General features: G+C 41.0%; 1 protein-coding gene across 1 annotated transcript in view; it reads left to right on the top strand.

Annotated features, from left to right (window-relative positions):
* Positions 1 to 17,703, top strand: part of LOC311110742 (cadherin-related family member 1a-like) — a gene marked incomplete at both ends in the record, with an annotated part of 205,737 nt that overhangs the window by 175,407 nt on the left and 12,627 nt on the right. The window contains 2 exons of the mRNA XM_084153300.1: positions 2,345 to 2,412; positions 14,314 to 14,542. Of these exons, the coding sequence (XP_084009426.1) occupies positions 2,345 to 2,412; positions 14,314 to 14,542 (297 nt within the window). The remainder of the gene's footprint in view (positions 1 to 2,344; positions 2,413 to 14,313; positions 14,543 to 17,703) is intronic.

Below are 17,703 nucleotides of genomic sequence, written 5' to 3'. Positions count from 1 at the left end.
ATTTTAATGGTAGGTTTATTTGAACAGTGAGAGACAGAATAACAACAACAAAATCCAGAAAAACTCTTGTCAAAACTGTTATAAATTGATTTGCATTTTAATGAGGGAAATAAGTATTTGACCCCCTCTCAATAAGAAAGATTTCTGGCTCCCAGGTGTATTTTATACAGGTAATGACCTGAGATTAGGAGCACACTCTTAAAGAGAGTGCTCCTAATCTCAGTTTGTTACCTTTATAAAAGACACCTGCCCACAGAAGCAATCAATCAATCAGATTCCAAACTCTCCACCATGGCCAAGACCAAAGAGCTCTCCAAGGATGTCAGGGACAAGATTCTAGACCTACACAAGGCTGGAATGGGCTACAAGACCATCGCCAAGCAGCTTGGTGAGAAGGTGACAAAAGTCGGTGCGATTATTCGCAAATGGAAGAAACACAAAAGACCTGTCAATCTCCCTCTGCCTGGGGCTCCATGCAAGATCTCACCTCGTGGAGTTGCAATGATCATGAGAATGGTGAGGAATCAGCCCAGAACTACACGGGAGGATCTTGTCAATGATCTCAAGGCAGCTGGGACCATAGTCACCAAGAAAACAATTGGTAACACACTACGCCGTGAAGGACTGAAATCCTGCAGCGCCCGCAAGGTCCCCCTGCTCAAGAAAGCACATATACATGCCCATCTGAAGTTTGCCAATGAACATCTGAATGATTCAGAGGAGAACTGGGTGAAAGTGTTGTGGTCAGATGAGACCAAAATGGAGCTCTTTGGCATCAACTCAACTCGCTGTGTTTGGAGGAGGAGGAATGCTGCCTATGACCCCAAGAACACCATCCCCACCGTCAAACATGTAGGTGGAAACATTATGCTTTGGGGGTGTTTTTCTGCTAAAGGGACAGGACAACTTCACCGTATCAAAGGGACGATGGACGGGGCCATGTACAGTCAAATCTTGGGTGAGAACCTCTTTCCCTCAGCCAGTGCATTGAAAATGGGTCATGGAAGATGGGTATTCCAGCATGACAATGACCCAAAAAACACGGCCAAGGCAACAAAGGAATGGCTCAAGAAGAAGCACATTAAGGTCCTGGAGTGGCCTAGCCAGTCTCCAGACCTTAATCCCATAGAAAATCTGTGGAGGGAGCTGAAGGTTCAAGTTGCCAAACGTCAGCCTCGAATACTTAATGAATTGGAGAAGATCTGCAAAGAGGAGTGGAACACAATCCCTCCTGAGATGTGTGCAAACCTGGTGGCCAACTACAAGAAACGTCTGACCTCTGTGATTGCCAACAAGGGTTTTGCCAACAAGTACTAAGTCATGTTTTGCAGAGGGGTCAAATACTTATTTCCCTCATTAAAATGCAAATCAATTTATAACATTTTTGACATGCGTTTTTCTGGATTTTTTTGTTGTTATTCTGTCTCTCACTGTTCAAATGAACCTACCATTAAAATTATAGACGGATCATGTCTTTGTCAGTGGGCAAACGTACAAAATCAGCAGGGGATCAAATACTTTTTTCCCTCACTGTATGAAGTGGGTAAAACAGTATGTAAACATTATTCATGTGACCAGTGTTCAATGACTCTATGTACATAGGGTAGCAGTCTCTAAGGTGCAGAGTAGAGTAATGGGTGGTAGCCGGCTAGTAACAGTGACTAAGGTTCAGGGCAGGGTACTGGGCGGATGCCGGCTAGTGGTGACTGATGGCCTGGAGATAGAAGCTGTTTATCTGTCTCTCGGTTCCAGCTTTGGTGCATCTGTATTGTCTCTGCCTTCTACATGGAAGAGGTGTGAACTGGCCTTGGCTCAGGTGGCTGAGAACTCATATTGTAAATGGCTCCTAGATTCCCATGTATAGGCTACTTTCTGTCCCTAAAACTGAAACGAAATAATATAAAAACGAAATATAAATGTGTTTATGCAACACCAAAAAAAACGAGTACATCAACTCTGAAAACGAACTGAAACTAAATATAATTTCAAATAAAAATCTAAAAACTAATAGAAATAAAAACGAATATTAAATAAATAAAAATAGAATAACCTTGCTTTACAGTGTAGGTGACCCCATGTTATTATGGCACATTATTGTCTACCTTGATTAGGGGATTTAGGCGTCAATACTGTTTGAACTCAGTCCTTTCAGGAGTGGAATTGAAATAAATGAATTGAGAATTCATTATAGAAACTCAGAGGGAATATTTATGTGAATTGAATGAAATGCTAATTGTTTTTTTCTGTCAAGAAAGTTGGTGTCTAATCAAATACATGTCTTGTTTTGTGTTCTTTCTCTCTGTTTCTCTTTGTCTCTCTCTCTCTCACACACACACACACACAGGCAACAGATCCAGATTCAGGCTTTTGGGGAAAAGTCAAGTACTCAATCTACGGCTCAGGGGCTGATTTGTGAGTAGCATCACCCAATATCTCTCTCTCTCTCTCTCTCTCTCGCTCTCTCGCTCTCTCGCTCTCTCTCTCGCTCTCTCGCTCTCTCTCTCGCTCTCTCGCTCTCTCTCTCGCTCTCTCGCTCTCTCTCTCGCTCTCTCGCTCTCTCTTTCTGTATGTGCCTCTGTCTGCCGCACTCACTCCCTCTCTTTCTCTATTCCACCCACCCACCCAACCCCTGCATCTCATTCTCTATATTCAGCAGTGGAGTGATTATGTCAATAAAGAGCCAGGGATTCAGTAGATATACCAGCTGGTGAGGATCCATCTGACCAGAATAAACCCCAGCAAAAAAACAAAAAGCACAATCGCTTACGTAACATTATTAGTGGGCGATGCAGACAATTTATCAATATGGAGAAAAATAGGCTCAGGCTCACCACACAAAATGGCCCTTGTCTGGTATGAAAATGACCATGAGAGTTATTTTATTAGAGGAACATCTAAGATTTTGCCAAGTGAGTGTTAAAAAATAGATAAAGAAATAAAGAATTAAAGAAATTAACACTTGTGGTTATGCTGAACCAATGATGATGAAAAAATAATGGATATAAGGTATCTCAAATGAACCTGAACAAAAAGTAATGGTTCACTTTGAGGCCAACTCAAATTCATCCAGTATGTTAAACAATAAGCTTGCTGGCAGAGATGCTATCTATGAGTGAGCACTAAAGTGGGCTAAAGTAGATACCTCACTGTAAGCTGTGGCATTACATTTCCATTATTCTCTTTTTATCGTTGAACATACCTCCTTTATTGTGCATTCACATAAGCTTACTGGCCCTTTCTGAGGATTTGCTTGTATTTTCCTTCTGCTCTCTTTTATTAGATTTCAAACAGAGCGCTTGAATACCTCAAATATTCTCATTCTGTTATGCAACTTCAGAAAAACAGGATCAAACTGTCATCACTTCTCTCTGTCTAACTCAATCAAATACAGTACCCACAACACTCAACCAGCTCTAACCTTCTAGAACAGTCATATTTAATCCTGACCCTGTTGACCCACAGTGTGTTCTGTGCAGGATTTTGTTTTAGCTCAGCGCTAGCTACACTAACACACCTGATTCAACTCATCATCACTCATCATTAAGCCCTTCAGTGGACTTGGACTGAACAAACTCCTGCTCACCCTGTAGGTCCGAAGGACAAGGTTCGAAGAACACACCTCTAGAACCTTCCAAAATATAATAAATGACATCATCCAGTCATCAGAGTCTCAATATCCAACCCAGAAATGCACAAAGCTAAATATGAACCATATGATTGGTACCAGCTCAGACAGGCCAGGTGTATGCCAGTTGGCAGCGCAAGACAGGCATGGCAAATCAGTCTCACTAAGCCCCTTTCACCTGGTACCAAGAACAGAATTTTGTAGAATTTGTGTATTTTTGGACCACTATTTGATAGTGAATGTGGAGCAGTACATATAGGTTAGAGGAGTAAATAGGGAAAGTTGCAGTTTGATCTAAAATTGACATAAAGGATGTGGAAACCTATATAATAGTGCACTTGATTTTCATAATGTCGGTATGACACATAATTATTACCTAAGGTTGGTTTAAAATACTTCAATTATTGCAATCAATGTGACAATACAATTGATCAGATATCGGGAATTGGTATTTCATTGATTTTTTGGGGGCGGGGTGTAGAAAGAGAGATCTCCTCAGCCAGGGATGGGCAAAATTACAAAATACAATTACAAAATACAATTACAAAATACAATTACAAAATACCATAAAGATCAATGTATCAAAATAAACTACAAAATACTTGTATTTTGAAATGTATTTCATTAAAATACATGTCATTTGTATTTTAAAATACAGAAATACATTTGCAAGTAGCCGGCCCTAACAGCAACAACATTCTCAGTAACGGTTACAGAAACGTTTTATTTGCTATGACTGTGATACAGTATGTGTTGCTTATTTACCTTAATTGAATGGACTGACTTTAAGTCACTCTGGGTAAGAGTGTCTGCTAAATGACCAAAATGTAAATGCAGTGCATTCTGAAAGTATTCAGACCCCTTGACTTTTTGCACATTTTGTTACATTATAGCCTTATTCTACAATTGATTAAATATGTGTTTTTCCTCATCAATCTACACACAATACCCCATAATGACAAAGCAAAAACAGCTTTTTAGAAATTTTTACAAATGTATTAAAAATAAAAACAGAAATACCTTATTTACGTAAAACTGTGTAGTGTGTAGTTCAGCCCAGTGTAGTTCAGCCCAGTGTAATACAAATGGCAAAATACGCAGAAGTAACTGAAATATATTTCAATTTTACATTTTAGTCATTTAGCAGACGCTCTTATCCAGAGCGACTTACAGTTAGTGAGTGCATACATTTTTCATACTGATGTGTGTGTACAGCGCTATAGTCGCTATGCTAGCAGAAATGATGTGAGTGTACAGCGCTATAGTTGCTATGCTAGGAGAACTGATGTGAGTGTACAGCGCTATAGTCGCTATGCTAGCAGAACTGATGTGAATGTACAGCGCTATAGTCGCTACGCTAGCAGGGAGCAGTGATGTGAGTTTACAGCGCTATAGCCGCTACGCTAGCAGTCAGTATTGATGTGAGTGTACAGTGCTATAGTTGCGTAAATAGCAGTCAGAATTAATGTGATTGGATAGCACTATAGACGCTACACTAGCAGTCGGAAATGATGTGAGTGTACAGCGCTACAGTTGCTATGCTAGCAGAACTGATGTGAGTGTACATCGCTATAGTCGCTCGGCTAGCATTCAGAAGTAATGTGAGTGTACAGCGCTATAGTCACTACGCTAGCAATCAGAATTGATGTGAGTGTTCAGCGCTATAGTCGCTACGTTAGCAGAGAGCGGAACTCTCTGTCCTAAGCTCTGTAAATTCCTGTAACATTTTGAACGTTTCACCCCTACTTAATGCTAGAACCGCCATAGGCCAACGGGCACTGACGTTTGATTTTGTACATTTAAAAAATCGACCTTCCCCCAAAAAAAGCTCCTTCCCTGACTTTTTCTGAATGTTTGTATTTTGTATTGCTAATTTGCCCGAATTTTGAAATCACAAACAGACAAGTATTTAGAGCCTTTTAACCAGTTTTTTTTCCCACACCTATTCCCAACTTAGCCCGCCAAGACAATGTGGTGTAGGACGTTGGTACCCAGCCAGGCTCTCTTTACTCACTGAATGAATGACAAATGGATGAATGGGCAATAATTGTGCACTTTACTTTACAATTTAATTTAAATTAGGCCTAATTGAATGCTAAGGAAGGTGGAGAGGTTGATTTAATTTAGAAAGTCAATAGTGCAATGATGAGTTTGTGTTATGCCTATTCATCAGCCTTGGCGCTCATGTTTATAGCAAATAATTTGACCGTGCGTCTTGCAGGTTGATATCATTTTCTTTTACATTTTACTTTGTATAAAGAAGCTGTTACTGGACTGTTTTATTTACTGTAACTCTATTACTAATCTGATTTATTGTAAGGGAAACTAAAACATGCTACTTGTTGCAGTAGGCCTTTAGAATAATGCAAAACATCCTTGACTCTATCCGAGTTGATGAGCGAAGGGAAGCAAACGATGCCAGCCCACTGAATGAATGACAAATGGATGAATGGGCGATAATTGTGCACATTATTTCATAATCAAATTTAAATTAGGCCTAACTTAATGATAAGGAGGGTGAAGAGGTTGATTTGATTTAGAACAACAATAGTGTAATGATGAGTTTGTGTTATGCCTATTTATCATCGTTGGCGCTCAGTTTAATAATTTGACCGAATGATACCATTCTCTTTTACATTTTACTTTGTCATTCTAAATTCTAAAGGCACATCTGAGCTATATTTGTTGCAGGTGCATGGTAACAATTGAATAACACGACAAAAAAGAAAAACCCGCACAAGCTCTGACGAAGGCCTTCAGGCCGATACGTAAAGCTTATTAAAGAGCAGCGATACTAGCAAGAGCAGTGTGCGGGTTTCTTCTTTTTTCTCACATTTTACTTTGTAAAAATAAGCTGTTACGGGACTGTTTTATTTACTATAACTCTATTACTAATCACATTTACTGTAAGGGAAACGAAAACATGTTACGTGTTGCAGTGCCTTTTGAATCAAGCAAAACATATCCTTGACTCTATCCAAGTTGATGAGAAAGGGGAAACAAATGATGCCAGTCAGCCTGCACAGCCGTCCCATCGAATCTACACCTAAACTATTCCAAAACTAATTTCACACATAATAAGAGTTAGCCTATGGACAAGATTCAATTGACAATAGTCTGATGAGTGACAGTATTATCAGTTGTCAAATTGTACATAAAGAGATGGGTGCATCTTGTAATTGACAGATGCAGGGAAAGGAGCATCACTTTATCAAATCCTCCTTCAGAGTCACATGCAGATACATTTATCTTTTTCCAAGAATATCTGCTCTGTCCATGTGTTCAGCACATGACCACTGGCGTGGCAGCATTGCTCTGGCTACTAAGCAGACTAGTAACATAATACATGTAAAATTCGCTATTCTGTTTTCTTTTAAATTAATTTTCTTATTTCCACAGTGTTTCTTTAGACCTGCCAAAACAAAATTTTAATGGACTAGTGGTTTTTAGTTTTTACATATAGCCTAGAGTAACATAAACTAATGAAAATGCTATTATGTTCTTTGAAACAATAACTTTTAGTTTTCTAATGTTGCCTAAGACCTTTATAAACACAACCAAAGTATTATTCTTCAGATAGCATATACGAAATGTATTTATTAGACTGTTGGAATGTTGATGCGTCATTGGTTGAAAGTGTCTAAAATTGACTTAAGAACTACACTTTTCACTACGACTTTGTTAAATCATACAAAACATGTAATTGACTCTATCTAAACAAATAACTATTGTTGTTATATTTTTACATGGATATCTATTCATGAAATTCATGCTTTAAAATTGTTTATGCACTATTTATCAAGCCTTGGTGCTTATGTTTGTGCACCTTGCGGGTTGATATGCATCTGATGCGTATGCTAAATGGGACGCCCGGCAATGTTCTCAACGTTCTCTAATAGGTACTTATAGGCTGAAAGGCCAGGCGGTTCTAGTGTTAATAAGCCTCTGTTTCCTGCCATGCGCAAACATTACCGACCTGCAGTCCTCACTCTAGTCATGCCTCCATATCCACCTCCACCTCCTTTCCTCTTCCCTGTGCTTTGCTGTGCTGTACCATAGTGGCTAATCCTGTAATGGGATTGGAGGAGGAAATAGTTTGTTCTTAAGGCACGGCCAATTAGCTTGCAGTGTGACACAGTGACAGCAGGAGAGAGGAAAAGTCCCCTAGTGACTTAATTGAGACCAGGCCAAAGACAACACAGTACTGTTTATTAATTTGTGCTGTTGATGGTCGAGTGACATACAGTCAGGTCCATAAATATTTGGACATTGAACAAGTGATTATTATTTTAGCTGTCTACCACAGCATATTGGAGTTGAAATGTAAATAATGAATATGAGCTGAAAGTGCAGACTTTCAGCTTTAATTTGAGGGTATTTACATCCAAATCGGGTGAACAGTGTGTATGCACTTTTTATATGTGGTTCCCCCCTTTTTAAGGGACCAAAAGTAATTGGACAATTGGCTGCTCAGCTGTTCCATGGCCAGATGTGTGTTATTCCCTCATTAGTTCATTTACAAGTAAGCAGATACAAGGTCTAGAGTTGATTTCAAGTGTGGCATTTGCATTTGGAATCTGTTGCTGTTAACCCTCAATATGAAGTCCAAAGAGCTGTCACTGTCAGTGAAACAAGCCATCATTAGGCTGAAAAATCTAAACAAACCCATCAGAGAGATAGCAAAAACATTAGGTGATCAACTATTTGGTACATTCTTAAAAAGAAAGAACGCAATGGTGAGCTCAGGAACACCAAAAGGCCCGGAAGACCACGGAAAACAACTGTGGTGGATGACAGAATCATTATTTCCCTGGTGAAGAAAACCCCCTTCACAACAGTTGGCCAGATCAAGAACACCCTCCAGGAGGTAGGCGTATCTGTGTCAAAGTCAACAATCAAGAGAAGACTTCACCAGAGTAAATACAGAGGTTTTACGACAAGATGTAAACCATTGGTAAGCCTCAAAAACAGGAAGACCAGATTAGAGTTAGCCTAAAAACATCTTAGAAAGCCTGTACAGTTCTGGAACAACATCCTATGGACAGATGATACAAATATCAACTTGTACCAGAATGATGGGAAGAGAAGAGTATGGAGAAGGGAAGGAACTGCTCATGATCCGAAGCATACCACCTCATCTGTGAAGCATGGTGGAGGTCGTGTTATGGCGTGGGCATGTATGGCTGCCAATGGAACGGGTTCCCTTGTATTTATTGATGATGTGACTGCTGACAAAAGCAGCAGGATGAATTCTGAAGGGTTTAGGGCTATATTATTGGTCAGATTCAGTCAAATGCTTCAAAACTCAGTGGACGGCGCTTCACAGTGCAGATGGACAATGACCCGAGGAATACTGCGAAAGCAACCCAATACCTTTTTAAAGCAAAGAAGTGGAATGTTCTGCAATGGCCAAGTCAATCACCTGACCTGAATCCAATTGAGCATGCATTTTACTTGTTGAAGCCAAAATGCCCCATGAACAAGCAGGAACTGAAGACAGCTGCAGTAATGGCCTGTCAGAGCATCACCAGGTAAGAAACCCAGCATCTGGCGGTGTCTATTGGTTCCAGACTTCAGGCAGTCATTGACTGCAAAGGATTTGCAACAAAGTATTAAAACTCACAATTTAATTTATGATTATCTTAGTTTGTCCAATTACTTTTGAGCCCCTAAAATTGGGGGGCTATGTATAAAAATGGTTGTAATTCCTACACGGTTCATACAATAATTTTGACAAAACCCTTAAATTAAAGATGAAAGTCTACACTTAAAGCACATGATTGTTTCCTTTCAAATCCATTGTGGTGGTGTACAGAGCCAAAATGATGCAAATTGTGTTAATGTCCAAATACTAATGGACCTGACTGTACATGTATCATATCATATTGTATAAAGTGCTTTGAGTCTTGACTGTAATTGCATAACTTAAGGTTTACAGTGCCTTCCACTTGAAGTTAGTGTGGCCTAATGCTTGTAGAACTAAACACCCACCATTTTGTTGAAAAATATGAAGGACCCACAGGCTATAATGTGTAAATTAGTATAAATGTTGAGAGGGGTTGGGTGAAAAGTAACCTAGCGTAGCAGGCGTAGAAGAAACACCTGAAACTAGATCCCCACATTCTGGACTTAACGAGATTTTTTTTTTTAACTGTTGGAGTTACTCTTCTGCACTGTTCAACCAATCCAGTAAATGTGGCAGAGGAGTTAAGATGGAGTGTTGTCTTGTTAACATCCAAAAGCGGAAGTGATATCACAGGGTCTCTCTTCCATTTTCCCTTCAAACCGGAACATCCGGTTGTTTACACCCCCGCAGAGGCTAGTTGAAAAGATGCAAGTTGAACTGTTGAAAACAGATAAAAAGGCTATTATCTAATCTGGGATGTTTCCTTCTTTTTTAGGATAATCTATTGATAGTTTCCTCTTCACAGAACAAAACAGCTATATTGACTTTCAAGGAGTAATGCCTTCAGACAGAATTATCCAACTTTCCTGTGACATACTGTCCGCTTAACATTTTAGCTGTTCATCCAACAGTTTTTCTTTATTTTTACAATTGTTTTTACATTGTAGACTGATAGAGAAGACCTCAACACTATGAAATAACACATATGGAATCATGTAGTAACCAAAAAAGTGTTAAACAAATACAAATATATTTTTTCAAATAGCCACCGTTTGCCTTGATGACAGCTTTGCATACTCTTGGCATTCTCTCAACCAGTTTCATGAGGTAGTCACCTGGAATGCATTTCAATTAACAGGTGTGCCTTCTTAAAAATTAATTTGTGGAATTTATTTCCTTCTTAATGCGTTTGAGCCAATCAGTTGTGTTGTGACAAGGTGTGTGTGTGTGGGGGGGGGGGGGGGGGGGGGGGGGTATACAGAAGATTGCCCTATTTGTTAAAAGACCAAGTCCATATTATGGCAAGAACAGCTCAAATAAGCAAAGAGAAACGACAGTCCATCATTACTTTAAGACATGAAGGTCAGGCAAAACGAAACATTTCAAGAACTTTGAAAGTCGCAAAAACCATCAAGCGCTATGATGAAACTGGCTCTCATGAGGACCGCCAGAGGAATGGAAAACCGAGAGTTACTCTGCTGCAGAGGATAAGTTCATCAGAGTTACCAGCCTCAGAAATTGCAGCCCAAATAAATGCTTCAAAGAGTTAAGTAACAGACACATCTCAACATCAACTGTTCAGAGGAGGATGTGTGAATAAGGCCTTCATGGTCGAATTGCTGCAAAGAAACCACTACTAAAGGACACCAATAAGAAGAAGAGACTTGCTTGGGCCAAGAAACAATAGCAATGGACATTAAACCGGTTGAAATGTGTCCTTTGGTCTGGAGTCCAAATTTGAGATTTTTGGTTCCAACCGCCGTGTCTTTGTGAGACGCGGTGTGGGTGAACGGATGATCTCTGCATGTGTATTTCCACCGTAAAGCATGGAGGAGGCGGAGATGTTATCGTGTGGGGGTGCTTTGCTGGTGACACTGTCTGTGATTTATTTAGAATTCAAGGCACACTTAACCAGCATGGCTACCACAGCATTCTGCAGCGATACACTACACCATCCCATGTGGTTTGGATTTAGTGGGACTATCATTTGTTTTTCAACAGGACAATGACCAGGCTGTGTAAGGGCTATTTTACCAAGAAGGAGAGTGATTGAGTGCTACATCAGATGACCTGGCTCCCATAATCCCCGGACCTCAACCGAATTGAGATGGTTTGGGATGAGTCGGACCGCAGAGTGAAGGAAAAGCAACAAACAAGTGCTCAGCATATGTGGGAACTCCTTCAAGACTGTTGGAAAAGCATTCCAGGTGAAACTGGTTGAGAGACTGCCAAGAGTGTGCAAAGATGTCATCAAGGCAAAGGGTGGCTATTTGAAGAACCTCAAATATAACATATATTTTCATTTATTTAACACTTTTTTGGTTACTACATGATTCCATATGTGTTATTTCATAGTTTTGAAGTCTTCTCTATTATTCTACAATTTAGAAAATAGTAAAAATAAAGAAAAACACTTGAATGATTAGGTGTTCTAAAACTTTTGAACGGTAGTGTATATACAAAAGTATGTGGACACCCCTTCAAATTAGTGGATTTGGCTATTTCAGGCACCCCCGTTGCTAAAAGGTGTGTAAAATTGAGCACACAGCCATGCAATCTCCATAGACAAACATTGTCTATGGAGATAGTAAGCTCTGTTATTGTGAAGTGGAAACGTCTAGGATCAACAACAGCTCAGCCACGAAGTGGTAGGCCACACAAGCTCGTAACACGTAAACATCGTCTGTCCTCGGTTGCAACACTCACTACTAAGTTCCAAACTGCCTCTGTTAGCACAAGAACTCTTCGTCATGAGCGTCATGAAATGGTTTTCCATGGCCGAGGAGCCGCACAAAAGCTTAATTAAGATCACCATGCGCAATGCCAAGCGTCAGCTGGAGTGGTTTAAATCTCGCCGCCATTGGGCTCTGGAGTAGTGGAAACGCGTTTTGTGGAGTGATGAATCACGCTTCACCATCTAGCAGTCCGACGGACGAATTTGGGTTTGGCGGATGCCAGGGGAACACTACCTGCCCCAATGCATAGTGCCAACTGTAAAGTTTGTGGAGGAGGAATTATGGTCTGGGGTTGTTTTTCATGGTTTGGGATAGGCCCTTTAGTTCCAGTGAAGGGAAATCTTAACACTACAGCATACAATGACATTCTAGACGATTCTGTCCTTCCAACTTTGTGGCAACAGTTTGGGGAAGGCCCTTTCCTATTTCAGCATGACAAAGCGAGGTCCATACAGAAATGGTTTATCGAGATCGGTGTTGAAGAACTTGCACGGAGCCCTGACCTCAACCCCATTGAACACCTTTGGGATTCATTGGAAAGCCGACTGCGAGCCAGGACTACTCGCCCAACATCAGTCCCTGACCTCACTAATGCTCTTGTGGCTGAATGGAGCAAGTCCCCGCAGCAATGTTCCAACATCTAGTGGAAAGCCTTCCCAGAAGAGTGGAGGCTGTTATAGCAAACTTCAGCTCCCTCCACAGATTTTCTATGGGATTAAGGTCTGGAGACTGGCTAGGCCACTCCAGGACCTTAATGTGCTTCTTCTTGAGCCACTCCTTTGTTGCCTTGGCCGTGTGTTTTGGGTCATTGTCATGCTGGAATACCCATCCACGACCCATTTTCAATGCCCTGGTTGAGGGAAGGAGGTTCTCACCCAAGATTTGACGGTACATGGCCCCGTCCATCATCCCTTTGATGCAGTGAAGTTGTCCTGTCCCCTTAGCAGAAAAACACCCCCAAAGCATAATGTTTCCACCTCCATGTTTGACGGTGGGGATAGTGTTCTTGGGGTCATAGGCAGCATTCCTCCTCCTCCAAACACGGCGAGTTGAGTTGATGCCAAATAGCTCGATTTTGGTCTCATCTGACCACAACACTTTCACCCAGTTCTCCTCTGAATCATTCAGATGTTCATTGGCAAACTTCAGACGGGCCTGTATATGTGCTTTCTTGAGCAGGGGGACTATGCGGGCGCTGCAGGATTTCAGTCCTTCACGGTGTAGTGTGTTACCAATTGTTTTTTTAGTGACTATGGTCCCAGCTGCCTTGAGATCATTGACAAGATCCTCCCGTGTAGTTCTGGGCTTATTCCTCACCGTTCTCATGATCATTGCAACTCCACGCGGTGAGATCTTGCATGGAGCCCCAGGCCGAGGGAGAGTGACAGTTATTTTGTGTTTCTTCCATTTGCGAATAATCGCACCAACTGTTGTCACCTTCTCACCAAGCTGCTTGGCGATGGTCTTGTAGCCCATTCCAGCCTTGTGTAGGTCTACAATCTTGTCCCTGACATCCTTGGAGAGCTCTTTGGTCTTGGCCATGGTGGAGAGATTGGAATCTGATTGATTGATTGCTTCTGTGGACAGGTGTCTTTTATATAGGTAACAAGCTGAGATTAGGAGCACTCCCTTTTAAGAGTGTGGTCCTAATCTCTGCTCGTTACCTGTATAAAAGACACCTGGGAGCCTGAAATCTTTCTGATTGAGAGGGGGTCAAATACTTATTTCCCTCATTAAAATGCAAATCAATATAACATTTTTGACATGCGTTTTTCTGGATTTTTTAGTTGTTGTTATTATGTCTCTCACTGTTCAAATAAATCTACCATTATAATTATAGACTGATTATTTCTTTATCAGTGGGCAAACGTACAAAATCAGCAGGGGATCAAATAATTTTTTCCCTCACTGTATATATATATACTGTATATTATATAAATATTTATTCAGGTTTTTCCCAGTTTTCATATTTCAAGTTATTACATGTTTCATGATTTACAATTTCAGATTACTTTATACAGTTAGTTAGTTACAAAAATCTTAGCTGTTTCAATTTTAAAAAAGTTACCCTGCTGACATAATTTTAAAACAAGTTATGTCAACTAGAGTTAACACATTTTTGTTACATTGTAATGTACTGTACGCATTCATACAAAGTTACATTTTATATCACCTCCCATCTTTTTGAAATAGATTACTTTTTACAATGTGTTTTATATCAGGTTCCTCAACCATGATTAAATAATGACCCAGATGCACCAGAAGACAGCTGTCAATTATTTTATAAATAAAAGAGAAATAACACCCAATATCTTACCCCATCCCAGGTTTCTGATTCATTCAGCATCAGGCATTATCTACACCCAGCAGTGGGCCAGCCTGGACGCGGAGGTAAAGTCCAAGTATAATTTCTATGTCAAAGCCGAGGACACAGAGGGCAAGTACAGCCTGGCTGAGGTCTTTGTGACCGTGCTGGACCTCAACGATCACCCGCCAGAGTTCAACGAGAACTTCCTGGAGAAGACCATGATCATAGGAGCGCTGGTGAAGATAGAGGTTTGTGTTGCCAGTTTTGAGACGATTAATCTTTGCCATTCCCCAAAGGGTGATTTGTTTGCAGCAATTACAAGAACAAGTCCAAAGCCAAGCATTACATGCATTTCTGTGTACAATAATAATATTAGATTTAGAGTTGAAGTCGGAAGTTTACATACACCTTAGACAAATACATTTAAACTCATTTTTCACAATTTCTGACATTTAATCCTAGTAGAAATTCACTGTCTTAGGTCAGTTAGGATCACCCCTTTATTTTAAGAATGAGAAATGTCAGAATAATAGTAGAGATAATGATTTATTTCAGCTTTTATTTATTTCATCACATTCCCAGTGGGTCAGAAGTTTACATACAATAATTTAGTATTTGGTAGCATTGCCTTTAAATTGTTTAACTTGGGTCAAACGTTTCTGGGTAGCCTTCCACAAACCCTCCACAATAAGTTGGGTGAATTTTGGCCCATTCCTCCTGACAGAGCTGGTGTAACTGAGTCAGGTTGGTAGGCCTCCTTGCTCGCACACGCTTTTTAAGTTCTGCCCACAAACGTTCTATAGGATTGAGGTCAGGGCTTTGTGATGGCCACTCCAATGCCTTGACTTTGTTTTGCCACAACTTTGGAAGTATGCTTGGGGTCATTGTCCATTTGGAAGACCATTTGCGACCAAACTTTAACTTCCTAACTAATATATAATAATATCATATGCCATTTAGTAGACGCTTTTATCCAAAGCGACATGAGTGCATACAGTCATGAGTGCATACATTTTTACTTACAGTGGGGAGAACAAGTATTTGATACACTGCCGATTTTGCAGGTGTTCCTACTTACAAAGCATGTAGAGGTCTGTCATTTTTATCATAGGTACACTTCAACTGTGAGAGACGGAATCTAAAACAAAAATCCAGAAAATCACATTGTATGATTTTTAAGTAATTAATGTGCATTTTATTGCATGACATAAGTATTTGATACATCAGAAAAGCAGAACTTAATATTTGGTACAGAAACCTTTGTTTGCAATTACAGAGATCATACGTTTCCTGTAGGTCTTGACCAGTTTTGTACACACTGCAGCAGGGATTTTGGCCCACTCCTCCTTACAGACCTTCTCCAGATCCTTCAGGTTTCGGGGCTGTTGCTGGACAATACGGACTTTCAGCTCCCTCAAAAAATGTTCTATTGGGTTCAGGTCTGGAGACTGGCTAGGCCACTCCAGGACCTTGAGATGCTTCTTACGGAGCCACTCCTTAGTTGCCCTGGCTGTGTGTTTCGGGTCGTTGTCATGCTGGAAGACCCAGCCACGACCCATCTTCAATGCTCTTACTGAGGGAAGGAGGTTGTTGGCCAAGATCTCGCGATACATGGCCCCATCCATCCTCCCCTCAATACGGTGCAGTCATCCTGTCCCCTTTGCAGAAAAGCATCCCCAAAGAATGATGTTTCCACCTCCATGCTTCATGGTTGGGATGGTGTTCTTGGGGTTGTACTCATCCTTCTTCTTCCTCCAAACACGGCGAGTGGAGTTTAGACCAAAAAGCTCTATTTTTGTCTCATCAGACCACATGACCTTCTCCCATTCCTCTTTTGGATCATCCAGATGGTCATTGGCAAACTTCAGACGGGCCTGTACATGCGCTGGCTTGAGCAGGGGGACCTTGCGTGCGCTGCAGGTTTTTAATCCTTGACGGCGTAGTGTGTTACTAATGGTTTTCTTTGAGTCTGTGGTCCCAGCTCTCTTCAAGTCATTGACCAGGTCCTGCCGTGTAGTTCTGGGCTGATCCCTCACCTTCCTCATGATCATTGATGCCCCACGAGGTGAGATCTTGCATGGAGCCCCAGACCGAGGGTGATTGACCGTCATCTTGAACATCTTCCAATTGCGCCAACAGTTGTTGCCTTCTCACCAAGCTGCTTGCCTATGGTCCTGTAGCCCATCCCAGCCTTGTGCAGGTCTACAATTTTATCCCTGATGTCCTTACACAGCTCTCTGGTCTTGAACATTGTGGAGAGTTTGGAGTCTGTTTGATTGAGTGTGTGGACAGGTGTCTTTTATACAGGTAACGAGTGGAGAACAGGAGGGCTTCTTAAATAAAAACTAACAGGTCTGTGAGAGCCGGAATTCTTACTGGTTGGTAGGTGATCAAATACTTATGTCATCCAATAAAATGCAAATTAATTACTAAAAAATCATACAATGTAATTTTCTGGATTTTTTATTCCGTCTCTCACAGTTGAAGTGTACCTATAATAAAAATTATAGACCTCTACATGCTTTGTAAGTAGGAAAACCTGCAAAATCGGCAGTGTATCAAATACTTGTTCTCCCCACTGTATGGATGGTCCCGGGGATCGAACCCACTACCCTGGCGTTACAAGCGCCATGCTCTACCAATTGAGCTACAGAGGACCACCAACCCAATCGTGAAGAACAGGGGTGGCATTATCATGCTGTTGAGATGTTGCTTCAATATATCCACATAATTTTCCTTCCTCATGATGCCATCTATTTTGTGAAGTGCACCAGTCCCTCTTGCAGCAAAGCACCCCCACAGCATGATGCTGCCACCCCTGTTCTTCACGGTTGGGTTGGTGTTCTTCGGCTTGCAAGCCCCCCTTTTTCCTACAAACAAAACGATGGTCATTATGGCCAAACAGTTACATTTTTGTTTCATCAGACCAGAGGACATTTCTCCAAAAAGTACGGATCTTTGTCCCCATGTGCAGTTGCAAACCGTAGTCTGGCTTTTTTATGGTTGGTTTTGGAGCAGTGGCTTCTTCCTTGCTGAGCAGCCTTTCAGGTTATGTCAATATAGGACTTGTTATACTGTGGATATAGATACTTTTGTACCTGTTTCCTCAGCATCTTCACAAGGTCCTTTGTTGTTGTTCTGGGATGGATTTGCACTTTTCGCACCAAAGTACATTAATCTCTAGGAGACAGAACACATCTCCTTCCTGAGCGGCATGATGGCTGCGTGGTCCCATGGTGTTTATACTTGCGTATTGTTGTTTGTACAGATGAATGTGGTACCTTCAGGCGTTTGGAAATTGCTCCCAAGGATGAACCAGACTTGTGGAGGTCTACTTGTGATTTATTTTTTTATTTTCCCATGATGTCAAGCAAAGAGGCACTGAGTTTGAAGGTAGGCCTTGAAATAC

The sequence above is a fragment of the Coregonus lavaretus genome, assembly GCF_964263955.1.
Source record: "Coregonus lavaretus genome assembly, chromosome: 36".
Taxonomy (NCBI): Eukaryota; Metazoa; Chordata; class Actinopteri; order Salmoniformes; family Salmonidae; genus Coregonus; species Coregonus lavaretus.
Note: the sequence above shows the minus strand (reverse complement) of the source record. Positions and strands in the feature narration are given on the sequence as shown.